Source organism: Rattus norvegicus, chromosome 10 (assembly GCF_021556685.1).
Source record: "Rattus norvegicus strain SHRSP/BbbUtx chromosome 10, alternate assembly SHRSP_T2T, whole genome shotgun sequence".
Classification (NCBI taxonomy): domain Eukaryota; kingdom Metazoa; phylum Chordata; class Mammalia; order Rodentia; family Muridae; genus Rattus; species Rattus norvegicus.
The window spans coordinates 44,731,437-44,747,949 of NC_141543.1; the positions used below are offsets into that span (position 1 = coordinate 44,731,437).

Consider the following 16,513-nt stretch of genomic DNA (forward strand, 5'->3'; position numbering starts at 1 on the left):
TGCATGGCCTAAGAGGAGCAGAGGAAAGCTCTTGTTAGCACAGTGGGTTAGCCATGGGTTGCATAGGCACACAAAGATTGTAATAGGATATGTTACTCAGGGGGGAACTGGTGTCTTACCCTTTTGAAATCCACGTTTGACAGATCTTGTTCTTAATTGAGAACATTGCCATCTGTGCCAAATTACTTTGCATTAATGCTTTTCATCTTTTAACTCATTTACATCAGCATGCGATAGCATTAACAGAAAAAATACTTGAATCTTCATTCTTTCGTGCTGAATTCTCATCTTCACAGGCTCTCATTGTAGTTTCCATCTTCTTACAGGTCATTGAGTCAAGGCAGCACAAATTCTAACATGCTAGATGTTCAGGGAGGGGCTCACAAAAAAAGAGCACGCCGCAGCTCACTGCTGAATGCCAAGAAACTGTATGAAGATGCCCAAATGGCAAGGAAAGTGAAACAGTATCTTTCTAGTCTGGACATAGACACAGACGAGGAGAAGTTCCAGATGATGTCACTGCAGTGGGAGCCTGCATATGGTACCTGTGAGTACTTTTCTTTTGTGTCACACTGGTGAGCAAAGCAAAATAGACATTGTGATCTTCAGAATTAGTGCTGATTTCATTTGCAAAGATGACTGCTGTACTCCAGCAGCCTGGTCTGCTCATGAGATACTAAGTCCCATGCAGCCCTTAAATAACTGAAGGATGGAGAAGGGTAAATAGTTCTTCCTTTAAAGGCTTTATAAATACGTTTTGGGGTGTTGTTGTTGTTGTTGTTGTTGTTGTTGTTGTTGTTGTTGTTGTTTTAAATTGAAGCATTGCCAGGCAGTGGTGGTGAACTTGGCAGGCAGAGGCAGGCAGATCTCTGAGTTCAAGGTCAACCTGGTCTACAGAGTGAGTTCCAGGACAGCCAGGGCTACACAGAGACACCCTTTCTTTTCTTTTTTTTTTAAATAGGAATATTAATGTAATTTTAAAAAGGAGAGGAGATAATACACAGTCACTGGAGAGCTAGCTCATGTGTTAAGAGCACTTGCTGCTCTCACAGAACCTGAGGTCAGTTTCCAACACTTATATGGTGTCGCACAACTGTCCTGCATCCCAATTCCAGAGGATCTAATGCCCTCTTCTAGACTCCATGGGCACTACAAAAACATGGTACACAAACATGCATGCAGAAAAAAACACCCATACACAACATAGGAGTAAATTTTTTTATCGGAACATTGTAGAAAATACTGTTTGAGAATACTGTTGCCCTCGCTTTTAAATGAAAAGTAACATCAATATTAGGCTAAAATTACTAACTATAAAGCTTAGGGGTTTGGTTAAACACTAGCAGTGACAACTTACCAGTAAGATATAAGAGAAAGTAAACACATTCTGACACTGTGGAAGAGATTTTCTCCTCACTACTAACACCTCAGAGTCCACCACCCAGTGCTCTGCTCAGTATGTACTGTACCCCAAGAAGCACCCTGTCCAGTGCTGCCTTCATTAAGTGCAGGCTTCAGAGCACATGTCTCTGGGTTAGGAAAACTGAGTTATAGGAGGTGAAGTTGAAAGAAGATACTATTTAATGGTAAATTAAATGTTATAAGAATAGCATAATGGAATTGCAAGTTTTCTATTGACAGAGGGGAATGGTATTCTTTGTGTGCCTAAAACTCGATAAATGTATTGGTATTTCCATACTAATATAGTAGCTCGCCAGCTGAACAGAGAAACAACTACCAAGCTTAAACAACACAATGAGTTTAAACTACTGGGTAAAGAGAGTTATTCAATGTATCGTATATTAGCAAGAGTCAGGCATAGTGGTATGTTATTCCCACCAGACAAAAATAAGAGCACTGTCACAATTTCTGAGCCAAATTTGAAGCAAGTTTCATTAAATACTGACCAGAACAATGGGCACTGGCCCAAACCCAAGATTCCCAGGAAAAAAATGGCTTCAAATTATGTTAGTGAGGTGTTTATAAAGGCAAAACCCACAATATGTATTTTCAGGACAAGCATACATCCTAACGTACTTTATACCAAGGCACCTCCTACCTATATGTGATCAGACACTTTCTGTGCAGTTGGTGGAAACAACTTTGTTTATAGAAGGGAACATACATGGTTTGTTACATGAACAGCTTCCAGTATTCAGTAAATTGTCTGTCCTCGGACAAGTGGAGTTTACAGGTTAGAGGCAGTTTTATTTTATAGATCTCTTAAGCACAGTAATTAATATTAGGGACATAACTTTAGCCCTCCAGGTATTGTCCAGTGATGAACAGTACTTGAGCGTCTGAGACAGAATAGTGTATGTCCATGGTCAGACTGGGCTGCATAATTAAGGCCTGTTTCAAAAGAGAGCAAGGATACATTGGATACTTCTACTGAAGAGAATTAGTGGGGTGTGCTTGCACTGACACCAAACAGAGCAGAGGCTGACCTGATAGAAATCCCAAGCCTCTGGCATGGAAGACTGGGAAATACACAGGGGAGGCAGGCCGGTAGTCATGGCTCTACAGGCCTTGCTAGAGTCTTTCTCTTGAGAGTACGAGGAGTTGTGAGAAGGAAGGTAGTAGTAGTAGTTTTCATTTCCATGTTAGTATCATGCTGCTGTGGTCCAGAGAATGGCTAGTGGCACACCTGAGTTGATCCAGTGAGAGAATTTCAGTCATATAGATGTGAGTGTGACCTTGGCCTCAGGAGATTCAAGAATTTAAGAAGCAACAGCTTATTCCACAACAATTTCAGAGTTTAAATTTCTTTTATGAAAATAATCTTTGATAATTTTTTTTGTATAAAAATGTGTGGTTTTTAAGCAACTACTTGTCATTGCTAATAGTCTTGCCTTAAAAATCTGCAGTTGCCTGACCATTCTCTTTTTTGTTGTAGTGACAAAGAGCTTAACTGAAAAAAAGTCAGCCAGATCATCTGAGATGTCTCCTGTGCCGTTGAGGTCAGCTGGCCACACAGCTAAAGTCCACTTGCACCAGCCACACAGAGTGAGCCAGGTGCTTCAGGTGCCAGCAGTTAACTTGCACCCCATCCGGAAGAAAGGACAAACCAGAGACCATGTGCTGAGTGAGTGCTCATAGCCCTAAACCCACTTTACTCTTAATTTCCAAAGGTAATTAGCTAAGTACTAACAAGAATATGGTCATGGCTTCATGAGTCAAAAAGGTTTCATTTTACTTTAACATATTTGATGACAGCATGTTTTAAATACTGGTGGTGGGATTTGTATGCTACTAAAATCTGTTTATCATCAGAAATCTTACACAATTGTACATCTTGAATATCTACATCAAATCTTAGGTAATACATCAATCAATCAAGCTGAAGTCCATTCTGCATTCAAAGCTATATTTCAGATACTACAGATGCAAGCCTCCAAAAGCTATGAGGATCAAAGTGTTTATTATGAAATAAACAATTATTAATGCCTCCTCCAGAAAACCTCATTAGGAGAAATGTACTTGTGTAAAGTACACAAGAATACAGGACTGGAGCAATGGCTCAGTGGGTAAGAGCACTGGCTGCTCTTCCAGAGGGCCTGGTTTGATTGCCTACATCCACAGGATAGCCCACAACTATCTGTAACTCTAGTTCCAGGGGATCCAGCATCCTTTCCTGGCCTCTCTGACCACTGCACACATGTGGTACACAGACACACAGGCAGTCAGAACACCTATAAATGCACACACACATATACACATTTTATTCACTTTACATCCACATCTCAGCCTTTCATCCCTCCTCTCAGTCCTACTGTTGCAAATTCATCCACTCTATTACCCCCCTCCCTTTCTTCTCAGAGAAAGGGAACATCCCTCCGCCCCCTATACCACCCTGCCCTGGGACATCCATTCACCACGGGCCTAAACACATCCTCCCCCAGGCAGTCCAGTTAGGGGAAGGGGCCCCAGTGGCAGGCAACTGAGTCAGAGACAACCTCCACTCCAGTTGTTAGGGAATCCACATGAAGACCAAGGTACACGTCTACAAATGTGTAGGGGGTCTGGGTCCAGCCCCTACATATTCTTTGGTTGGTAATTTAGTCTTTATGAGCCCCCATGGGCTCAGGTTACTTCACTCTATAGGTCTCCTTGTAATGTCCTTGACCCCTCCAGCTCCCTCAGTCCTATCCCCCTCTCTTCCACAAGACTCCCCAAGCTCTGCCTGATGTTTGGCTGTGGGTCTCTGCATCTGTTTCCATCACCTGCCAGATGAAGCCTCTCAGAAGACAGTTATACTAGGTTTCTGCAAGCACAGCAGAGTATCATTATAGTGTCAGGGGTTGTCTCTCTCCCATAGGTCTCAAATTACGCCAGTTGTTGGTAGGCTGCTCTCTCAATCTCTGCTCAATCTTTATCCCTGCATATCTTACAGGCAGGACAAAATCAAGGTTGAAGGTTTTGTGGGTGGATTAATGTCCTCCTCCCTCCCCTGTAAGTCCCACCTGACTACAGGAGATGACCACCTCAGACTCCATATCCCCCACTGATAGGAGTCTCAGCTAGGGTCAGCCCCATAGACTCCTTGGAAAATTTTTAATTTGAACTAAATGTAGAAGGATAGAGAGATTGCTCAGTGATTAAGGAATACTGCTTTCATGAGAACCCAAGTTAGATTCCCAGCACATCAGGTGGCACACAACTGTCTATAGCTTGAGTTCCAGATAATCAGTCTCTGGCCTCCTTGGGCATCTATATTCTCTTATTCTCTTATTCTTTTTTTTTTTTTTTTTTTAAGATTTATTCATTTATTATATATAAGTACACTGTAGCTGTCTTCAGATACACCAGAAGAGGGCATCGGATCTCTTTATAGATGGTTGTGAGCCACCATGTGGTTGCTGGGTATTGAACTCAGGACCTCTGGAAGAGTAGTCGGGTGCTCTTAACCGCTGAGCCATCTCTCCAGCCCTCTCTTATTCTTTATTATGTGTCAGACACCCAGACACATAATAAAATAAATCTTTGTGGTTGGTTTTGGGGTTTGTGTTTTGTTTTGTTTAAATAACAGGGCTAGAGAGATGGCACAGTGGTTAATAAGCACTTTGCATAGGGATCTGAGTTTGCTTCCCAGCACCCATATAATGACTCACAACACTCTGTGACTTCATTTCCAGGGGATCAAATGCCTCTCTGACGTCTGTGGGTACCAGACACACATGTGGCACACATACATGCAGGCAAAACATTAATACACATAAAATAATAAATCTAAAAAAGTTTTTAAAGATAAAGAAAGTATAATCTACAACTCTTGTTTTCCCCGTTGAGCCATATAGATATTATTGGAATTACGTTTATTTGGCGTTTTAACAATATCTCTGCATTTTTATATAAGAAGCTGGATTACCTTTGTTTCCTATTATTATTAACATGGTCCATGTATTATACATACTATGTGCTTAGTAGAAGTATGTGATTTGATGGGAGAATACAGAATTGAATAAAAAAATGGCCAGGGTTTCAATCTAGTGTCAGTGTAGACACAAATTACTTCTCTATTAGGTGTGTGCTAACACAGTACACTAAAAGAAGCAAATGAAACCTTTAACAAAGGCAGGGATAATGTTTGCTATCTGTAAGGAGCTACACACACTTTGGTTTACTACAGATAAGAGACAGTAACTGAAAGTCGGGGTTGGGGATTTGACTTGGTAGTTGAGTGCTTGACCTAGTGTACACAAGTGTCAGCCCAGTTCCCAGCAGCATGCACACACACACACGCACAAATAAGCATCTGAAGCTCACATTTAACACTGAGTTTTAGACACAGTCTGATCTATTTATAAAAAGATAAAGAGGGGGGGTGGTGTGGTGTAGTATGGGGAGGGGGTGCCTCAGTGGGCCCATGCTGAGGCATTTCTCCCTCCTGAGGGACCAGCCACACAGTGGTATAGTATAGAATAGAGTTTATTCAGGGCATGGGGGGAGGAGTTAAGAGGGTAGTAGAGGCGGGGTAGGGGGGAAGAGAAGAGAAGTAGAGGCCTGCCATGAGTACGTGGAGAGGGGGGAAGGGATGAGAGCACAGAACAGGAAAGGGAAGAGCAAGAGAGGAGGAGCGAGAGAGAGAAGTGGACAAGCAGCCCCTTTTATAGTGAGTCAGGCCTACTTGGCTGTTGTTAGATAACTGGGGTGGAACTTAGACAGATGCTAGCACAGTCCGTCTTTATTAACTTTATATACTTACTTGGTCTTCATAATACCCTATGAGATGAGATGGTAGAATGAGACAGCCTCATTCTATATGGATTCTTAGTGGTTTACGCAGTGCCAGTACATAGTCAGTCTGGCATGATCCTAGGCCGGTTGGCTCTAAAATTCTTGCTTTTTAACCACCAAACTAAACAGCCTCCCAAGGATGTGAGAAGTAAAGCCATAATATGTGTAGGTTTTAGAGGTGACAAACAAAATTTGTCACTGGGGAACCACTAAAAAGATTGGAAATCTTACATGGTGTACACCCCTCTAATTCTAACACTTGGGAGACTGAAGCAGGGGGATTGCATGTTCAGTGTTAACCCAGGCTACAAGTTTGAGACCAGCTTGAACTATACGGTCATACTCTGTTAAGAGAGTGACAGAGGAGACAAGGGAAGGGAGATGGAAGGAGAAAGAAAAGGGGGAGGAGAGAGGTCGAGATATATTTAAACGTGAGACAGTTGTGGGGAGGAGGAGAGCAAATCCGGAGGCAATAGTGCCTGGCTGGTGTGAGCGAGTCCCTTTTCAGAAGACTGCTGTCACTGTAGCAGCTCCTCACAGCCGTCCTCACGCCATGTTGAGAGTAGTCTGGACCTCAGTGATTTCTTAGAAACTATATAATAACTGAGTGGGCTGGAACCATTTCTGAATCTCACCTATGCTCAACAGCTCGTTAGTGTAGGATAGAACTCTCCAAAAATGTTTTTAGGAGCGCCATATAATTTTCCTTTCTGTTGCTGGCTTTTGTTCTTTAATATGAATTTAGTGCTCTTGAAAAGGGCTGGCCTGGCAGCCCTGCAGCCTCATGTGCATACCCACAGCAGAGATGCAACTCAGGTGGTGACAGTACTTGCAGCCCACATCACTGTGAGGGTTAGGACACCATACCACAGAGCAAGCTGCCTTGTTAATCTGGGCTGTACTGACCAGATGAGGTGGAACTAACAACGTAGAGATGAAGCCTGTCTGACGTTTCCCAGAGACTTTAAGTCCCTAACTGCACTTACACATCTTTAGTTACTAATGTTTAGACAACTACATACATTTTATTGTAAAATGATGCTGATTTGCTTGCTTGTTTGTTTATTCATTTATTTTTAGGTACAAATTTACCTCAGAAAGGTTTAGGACCAACTGAAGAAGTGAGTGGTAAGAAACACACAGAAGATACTATTTCTGTAGCGTCCTCTCTACACTCTAGTCCTCCTGCATCTCCTCAGAGCTCCCCTCGCAAAGGTAAGAAGGAATGTTTCCCACTAATTCTTCAAACCAAATAGCACGTCAGCACTTAAGTCTATAAGCAAATGGCAGAAAGGTAAAATGCTAAGGCCTAGTTTTAAATTAATGTTTCACACTGAATTGTTCAAACGTTTTTCAGGTGTTATCAAGTAACTAGGACTCCAGTGTTCGAAGCATGATCCTTATTAGCTGTGTTAAAGAGGGCAAGCATGGGTAGAAATGAGGGCATAAATGACAGCCGTTTGGGTCTGGACCAGTGCTCAGTGCCATCGTTCCAGTTTCATATAATTGAATGTCTCTGTGGAGAATTTGCAAAAAGAAATTCTACGGGGTTGGAGATTTAGCTCAGTGGTAGAGCGCTTGCCTAGCAAGCACAAGGCCCTGGGTTCGGTCCCCAGCTCCGGAAAAAAAAAAAAAAGAAAGAAAGAAAAAAATACAAGAAACCATACTTATACTGGGTGTGATAGTGCACACCTGTCATCCCAGCACCTGGGAAGAGGAGACCAGGGGGTCAGGGTTGTCATTTACTGCATAATAGGTTCAAGGCCTGAAACCCAGCTCCCCAAAAAAGGTTTTCTTCTTTTTTTGTTCAAGTACAAAATGGAGGAAAAGAAACAAATGCTAGCTGTGCATTGTAACATAACCTTTAATCCCAGCAGAGATGGGTGGGTGGAGCTCTGTGAGTTCCAGGACAGCCTGGGCTACACAGAGAAACCCTGTCTTGAAAAACAAAAAGAGAGGAAAAAAGGGAATATTTAGGTTCCTCCTTTTGGTTTCTTCTGTTTTTCTTATTTATGGGGATTTAAAATAAACTATGTCCTGGGGCTTTTACATTTACACAAAACCAGAAAAGAAAAGACAGAAATCCTGATTCTTTACATGTGTTTTCATGAGTCAGGCTGAAGATTTTCTTGGCTAACCTGAACTATTGATGTGGCATATAATGTTGACCACATGTTAGGCTAAAGAATGTGTTTCTTATCCTGGTCTTCCACACTCCAAACCTATCCTAGTCCTGGCTTCTTCATGAATGAAAAAGAAAAAATACTATATAATCACTGTAGAGGACCTTGCCTGGCCAGAGCAGAGATTAAGTTTGGCAGTCCTGGCTATTGGAGCTCCCCCAAACTCCCCCACCTCACTACTTTCCCAAGATCTAAGTTTCAGTATGCCAGTTGCAGCATGGTGATGTTAACACTCAAAGTTGACATTCTGTCCCTTGTTACTTCTTTGTCACCATGTATGACTTGTTCATAAGGTCCAGAAAGACCCTTTGTCTTGAGGTCTATGTATACAGTTTAACAGAAATGTTCTTTCTATGTGTGATAAATGATTAATACATTCAAATGACACTTTTCCTGCCGTTACCCCAGGATGGCATAACTCACTTACTCCCCAGCCCTTTGTACCTTCAGGTAGCTGAGATTTTACTAAGGAATGGTTCATGGAAATCAAATAGGACACAGAAGGAGTGTGTATAGTAGGCGTGTCATAAAGCAGTTTCTGATCCTCTGCATCTCACTGTACTGTGTGAGACTCAGAGAAGACATAGTTCTCTGTAGGAGCTCATCATCCAGAATGCCTTCTCAGAGCTCTAGAAGGAGCAACCAAGCCTGTAGTCAGGCAGGTGGTCAAATGTGCCAGGCCTGAGTTTGGAAACTGCACAAACATTTCTGTAAGGAAGAAGCTACTAGATCTGATTATGGTTTGTGCTTACTGTGGCTTAGGAAGAAATATTATGGATAAGAATATCCCAAGAAAAATTCACTCTTTTTTGTCTTTTCTGAAACTTGCTGTGTAGGCTAGGCTGGGGTTGAGATCCACCTGCCTCTGCCTCCTAAGTGCTGGGATTAAAGATATGCACCTCCACTTCAGTCCAAAAAACTATTCTTACACTGGTGTAAATTCTCCTTTTCTCTGATGTCTTTCAATATGTGGCTGACAGCTGACCATAATGTTTATAAGTGTTTTTAGAAGCTTGAAGAATTCTCTTCAAAAAATTTTTCAGAAATTATTCTTAAATATCTTAAAACCCCGTCAAGGCAGCCAGGCATGATGAGCGGTGCATATCTGTGACACCAGCACTCAGCCAGCTCAGGCAGGAGGACCTGACATGCACTCTAGGACATTCTTTTTTTTTTTTTTTTTTTTTTTTTTTTTTGGTTCTTTTTTTCGGAGCTGGGGACCGAACCCAGGGCCTTGCGCTTCCTAGGTAAGCTCTCTACCACTGAGCTAAATCCCCAGCCCCACTCTAGGACATTCTTGAGGAGGCTGTAGCAAGTTTCTGGCCACTTTAGAACTGCAGAGTGAGACCCTTCCAAAAAGAAAAGAAAAGCCCAACCCACCTCACTACCTCTATTTCCATAAACAGGACCATGCTAGTGGCCTGTGGGTGAACATTTTTGTAATACAAATCCATTATTCATCTGTTCTCAGTACCTGTTAAACTTTGGAATTAGTTTTTTTCTCATAACTAGTAAGGTAACCCTATTTCATATTTTCATAAGGAAAATTTAAACAAGAACTTAGAAGCCAAGATCTGGGGAGACAGCTCAGTCAATAAAACACCCACTATGCAAGTATGAATGCCTAGGTTCACCCTAGCACTGTGTAAAATCTCAGGCATGGTAGCACACTCATGATTCTGGGACTGGGGAAGAGAGAGGCAAATCACTTGGGCCAATCAATGAGCTATTCCTCAGGGAGAGCACCACTTTGCTTCTCTTCTGACCTCCACTGGGGACCTGCGCACACGCACACGTGGCACAGTCATTCCTTCGTTTTGGAGCCCCACATGCACCAGAAACCGTGCTTTATAAAGGTACACTTGGGTCCTGTGTGTGTCCTATTTGGTTTCCACTGAGCTTTTTCTTTTTCTTTTTTTTTTTTTTTTAATTAAACTCTCCTGAAAATCCTAGAGCATTATTTCTTTTAAGAAATGGTTCAGATCACCTGATATTGTTGTCATATTTGTCTTTTTAATTTTTACCAATATGGCTTGCTTTCAGCATTTTTTGTCAGCATGCTCTGAGCAAGGTGATGTCTGTCCTCTTGTCTCGTAGTAACAGAGGTGTTTATGCTGTACAGTAGCTGTAGCTCCATAGTTTCTTGAGTTACTAAAAAAAACTTACTATAGTCCAGTTTTTTAGATATTGTCAAGATGATAAAATTTATAATGGTTGAAATGCTATGTAAACCAAGCTAATTGTGACTAGTTGAAAAGAATTAATTGACCATCCAGGGCTTCTGCATCTCTCCCTGCAGTTGGCAGCCTCCTATCTGATCACAGCATCCTGCTGCGTCTCTCGGGGCCTTCCTCACCCCCTCCCCGTGAGCCCAGCACCAAGATCAGTGGCCAGAGCGGCCCCGGAATAGGTGGGGTTTACTTGCAAAAGAAAATCCTTCAGATTACTGGGAGCACAGCCAAAAGAACAGACAGGACCAAGAAGTCCACTGAGGAGAATAGAGACAGGACAAGGTGTGAGGACACTCCCAGGAGAAGGATGACATCCCCGTTTAGAAGATTTAGGGAGAGAACGCTTTCAAGGGAGAGACTAGTCAACAACCAGAAAGAGGATGCACCTCACAATCAAGCTACAGACAGCTGTGAGAAAGTGAAGGATGTTGGAAGCAACATCACAGATGAGAGAGGGAATGCCATCTACGACTCGAGTAGCCAAAGCCACAGTACCGCGCTAAGCTGCTTCTGTACGCGGTTCAAGACTAAAAGGAGAAAGACTCTCTGACAAGTTCCTTATCTAATATTAGTGTTAAACTTGTTTTAAGTTATTCATGTAAATGTAGCTCGAACTCAGCCATCTGTCAAACATTGGGCAGACAATGTAGTAAGTACTATTAAGAATTTTATGCGTACTGTAGATCCTTTAACAGCAAAGAAATATTGATTTACTGTGTCTCACTTGTATATATGTTCTCTGACCACTGTGTTAAGTTAGTAAATTTTATCCACTTGTTTTCTGTACTTTGCTGTATTTTCTTCTGATAGCAGCTGAAACTGAGTGAAATTATCAGAGAAAGCTTCTTAGGAAGCTGTTTACCATCTTACTACCTCAACTGCTCCCACTCCTCACCCCCAAAAAACTGTAAGCCAAGAAATCAGTTACCCCAGCAGGTTCGGAATCATCTGGAAACTTTTAAGTAAAATTACCATGTCCCACCCCAGGTCTCATAAATTTGAATGGGTGCCAGATGTGTATGTAATTTAATAAATGTTCCAGGCAATTCTTAGTATCAGTTACCTTTGAGAAACCCTGGCGTAACAAACATAAGGATCAAACTGATGAAGAAAGCAGAGCAAGTCTGTTCAGTACAGTGACAAGGCAGTGGTCCTCTTTGGAAGAAGACGGTTAACTGGTTTGATTTTTTTTTTTTTTCATTTGACATATTTATTGTCTTGGTCTTCTTAAAAACTGAATAATCATTTCATGGCACTGGAGACGCTGACAGTGAGCCCAAACTCAAGGCTGTGTGGTAAAACTCAGAAGCACTGACTTGTCTGTCTTACTGGGGTTTTGGCTCATAAGCCCCAGGGTAATTCACACATTTCTGGATCTTGATTTTTTTTTTTCTGTAAAATGATTAATGGCACCTCACAAAAATGTTGCTTCACGGCCATTTTTTCTTCAGTTAATTTATCACACATACCAACATTCTTAAGGCCGAAGGAGACCCTAGCACTTAGCTCACTGTCTTCCTCTTTGTGTTACTGAGGGTCAGGAATGTACAAGAGCCTTCATTTCTTTAGTGATGTTTTGAAAATTAATCCAAAAGTCATGTGGCCTCACTCTGCCCTGTGAACAAGAAGGTATTGTTGCTTCTTAAAGAGCAGCTCCTTGTGGAACTGCTACAGCATTTTCTTTTATTTTGAAACCAAAGTGTGATTTTTTGCTCTTACAGACAGACCACCTTGTACATTTCGCCATCATGTTGTAGCTGTGGTTTTGGATCCCTCACCTTAACCCTCCCCTTTTATCCCTCCAAAACAGAGAGGTCTTCTGTAACCATGCACTGTGCTCAGCTATTTAATTCTTAACAAAATCAATTATGACCAAATCTAAAACAATTTGTTTAAAGAAACTGAAACAGGGCTAGGAAGACCTTTAGATGTGAGTACCTGAATCCCTACCACCTGCATCTAAGTAAAAATCCACTGTGCATTCTGTAACGCTAGCATGGGTCAGGGAGCTAGAGATGAGAGGGTGCCTGGGCTCTCTGGCCAGCCAGCTGATGAGTTACAGAGCCGGTGTCTTAAAAAAATAAGGTAGAGAGCAATCAAGGAAAACACCTTACATCAGCCTCTGACTTACACGTACCCACATGAACATATACATACACCACTAATGTGTGTGTACACACACACAAAAACAGAACTGGAGCTCTCACTGGTAGAGCCTTTACCCGACTTGTACAAGAATACCTGAATTGTATTCTCAGAATCACCACAAATAATTGATTGAAATAGTGGTCCTATATCTGGGGAAAGACTTAGGTAGAGTAATAGAATATCTGGGGTAAGTGTGTGCACTGTGAAAATTTCCAAGCACAGTTCTTTGAGCCCTCCTGTCGCTTCCACAGGGTGGGCCATGAGATATTTCATGTCAAAAAAGGGAATACAGAGTTAGAACGAGGTTGAAAAGTGTACTGTTGGCACGTGTTAATGTTTGTAATGTATTTATTGCTCGTGTTTTATTGGAACTGTGGAAGTATGTGAGTCTGGAACGGTAATAGTCGATTTTGACTTTTTTCTGCAATGTGGAGTTCTGTGGGTGTGTTGGTGAATGGCTGCTGTATGGGGAAAAGAGTGGAGAAGTTGCCATCCTCACCTCCTCAAGCATGAGTCTTCCTCACATTTCCTCCTGCTTTGTTTTCTGTCCTTTTATTTTTCTTGATCTCCCATGGCTGCCCCTGTCCTCTTATTTTGAAGTTTGATTGGTATTCTTCTCTCATTCAGGTTGTACACTCACACCATCAAGTAAATGTGACAACTTATCTGACTCCAGCCACAGTGAAATCTCCTCTCGGTCCAGCATTGTGAGCAATGGTTCTGTTGACTCCATGTCGGCAGCTGGACAGGATGAACGCTGTTCGGCCCACAGCCTAGCAGTTCCTGAGCCCACCGGGGCATGGGAAAAGACAGATCACCCTTCGGGGATCTCAGACCACAGTCAGCTTGCTCACGGGTAAACGTCCATGTCTGTGTTCCTATCTCAAAAGCAGAACCAGTGTGCAGCCTTCAGAGCCTGACTCGCACCCTCCCCCTGTAGCTTAGGTGTGTGGCATACTGTGTAGGAGTATGAGGCTGTGTTATGCACTTTGTGCGTGCCGAGTGTGCAAATACACACTACTTGAAAGGTGCACAGATACCCTTTTTTTATTGTTTAGATTTGGTTTTTGTTTCTTGAGACAGTTTCTCTGTGTACCCTGGCTGTCCTCAAACTCATAGAGATTCACCTGCCTCTGGCTACACTTCTGTCTCCAAGTGCTGAGATTAAAGGAATGTGCTGCAGCCATACCTGGTAGATACCCTTTTCTGTGTGTTCCTAAATTCTCTTTATTCAGGTTACTTTCTGCCATGTATCTCGTCGCTCACTAAGAACATCATGTGCTGCTGTTGTTACTAGAGACGTGACTCTTGGAGAAAGATTGTGTCACACAACAGACTTCCTGTCTAGCACAATACAGGAGCTAGGAGAGTAGGACCAGGCCTTCTTGGTCTTGATTCCCATGTCTAGCCTTTTGACAGTGAGACTATTTTGTTGTCCAACAAAAAAGAAAAGAAAAAAAACTGACATTCAAGAAAAGCACAGTTGGGGTTGGGGATTTAGCTCAGTGGTAGAGCGCTTGCCTAGCAAGCACAAGGCCCTGGGTTCGGTCCCCAGCTCCGAAAAAAAGAAAAAGGAAAAAAAAAAGAAAAGAAAAGCACAGTTGAGTCCATCCCTCCTTCAAAAACAAAAATATACAACAACAACAACAATAATAATAATAACTGCCTCACCATGTATTTATAAGCATATTTAATTATATGCTTACAGATTTTGTATTGTGGTATGTTTGTAACTATTCGTGCCAGCATGCATGCTGCAGGTTGAACAGAAAAGGAACCTTAACTATACAGAAACCATCTCTACTGCAGACTATACAGAAGAACTGTTGGCTCCATGGAGCCCATGTTTCAAATCCTTGCCGTAAATGCTGATATCTGTGTAGTAGGCACTTTGGGAAGGTGTTGCTGACTTCCTGGCATACTTAGCTAACTTCCAGTGTTTGTGAAAAAATAAAACGTGGCTCCTTAGCTCAGAAATGCTGGATTTTCCACATTGGGGAGCAGTGTACTTACAAAGGTATACTCTCCATTCACTTGAGATTTTTATTTAAAGTCAGTCAGGATTTCTTAGAGGAAGCATTGCCTGGCTTAGGACTCGGCTGTGTCCTGGTCTCTGTGCATGTGCTTAGGAGTCTCCAGTACACACCAGATTCCTCACTGCTCATCTGTTTTCCCCATGCTCAGGTGGATGCTGTCAAAGCCATCTCTTATCAAGGGCGTAGCCGTCTCGTCTTCTCTGAGCAGCGAAGAGATGTCTCAGGAGCATGTTGTGCTGGAGGCAGCTGACAGTGGTCGGGGCAGTTGGACATCCTGTTCCAGCAGCTCCCATGACAACTTCCAGAGCCTTCAGAATCAAAAGAGCTGGGACTTTCTGAACTCCTACAGACACACGCATCTAGGCGACCCTATTGCTGAAGTTGAGCCCCCTGACTGTGAGCCCTGCGCCTGTCCTAAAGGTTGCTCAAGAACTTGTAGCCAGTGCAAAGGCAGCCTAGAGACGAACCAGCTGAGGCAGAGTTGGGCCTCATCCAGCTCACTGTCTGACACGTGGGAACCAAACTACGGGACAGTCAAGCGGAGGGTTTTGGAAAGTACACCAGCAGAGGCACCTGATGGCTTGGAGCCCAGGGATACCAGTGACCCCGTTTATAAAACTGTCACTTCCAGTACAGACAAGGGCTTGATTGGTGAGTGCAGGTTTGTTTGTATCACTGATGTTGAGGCATTATTTGCTCCCTACCCTAAAAAACGATATTGCGCTATCTTTACCAGATCTTACTATTTTCCTACTTAACTATTCTTCTGCCTTCGACAATTCGTGGCTCCTCTGGAGCTTTACTTTTCCTCTGCCATGCATGTCTTTGTACTTGTGTACAAAGCAAGAAGCGAATTGACAGTGATCTTAACTGAAAACACACGTATCTGTCAGATACACATGGGACACACAGACACACAGGTAAAGCCTCCATGAAGCCTTTTCTAAAGTTCCAGAGGAGATACGCAAGCCGTTAGGAGTATGAGCAGGGGAAGAAAAGACTGTTGTATTGTCTCTAAGTTGTTGGGACCACACTTGCTGTGTATCTGTGACAGAAATAACAGGTCTGAGACACTGAGCCGGCTCAGTGATACAGCAGGTCTTAGCTCCACAGGCCCTGCTCTCACTCCCAGGCGTTTCTGTGTACCTACCCTGGCGTGCACTACCGGATGTCAGCTGATTTGAAGGTTGCTGTCTAGTAAGCTTTTGCAGTATATTTAGTCATGAAATTGTTTATTCCCTGAATTACATGAATACTTTCACACAATATCCCTTTCTTCTTACATGAAATGACCATCAAATGTACTAATCTTATAATATCTTGGCTTTGATTAGGATTTTTTCAGGATTCTAGGAATATATAAGCATAGCTCCCTCTAAGTGTTAATTTTAATATCTTTCACTTCTCGGTGATATGGGTAAACCCTCCTTCATTTTTCTCTTCTCTTGACAACTTTTCCATACTTAGTCATGTCTGTTTGTCATGATGAAAGTAGAAGGCTGTTCTAGCCTTGACATTACATCACTTGTAGAAGACTAGAAATTCACAAGGATTGTTGTGATGGTGGGATGTGGATGTGATAAGGATTTAATACTCCTTACAGCCATTCTGCTCATGTGTTGGCAGTCTTCTTAAATGTTCTTTGTGTAATCAGCAGATAGTTGAGTGGGCTTCACTG

At 42.5% G+C, this 16,513-nt stretch overlaps 1 protein-coding gene across 13 annotated transcripts in view; it reads left to right on the top strand.

Annotated features, from left to right (window-relative positions):
* Rapgef6 (Rap guanine nucleotide exchange factor 6) overlaps positions 1-16,513 on the top strand; it is a 449,393-nt gene that overhangs the window by 145,741 nt on the left and 287,139 nt on the right. For 9 of the 13 annotated variants that reach the window (XR_015630534.1, XM_087571700.1, XM_087571704.1 and 6 more), the window contains 5 exon segments: positions 327-547; positions 2,897-3,085; positions 7,318-7,452; positions 13,427-13,655; positions 14,984-15,486. Coding sequence is in view for 8 of the 13 variants with exons in the window: in XM_087571700.1 (XP_087427826.1) it covers positions 327-547; positions 2,897-3,085; positions 7,318-7,452; positions 13,427-13,655; positions 14,984-15,486 (1,277 nt within the window). In the remaining 5 variants the exon portion in view is untranslated. 13 annotated transcript variants of the gene reach the window in all.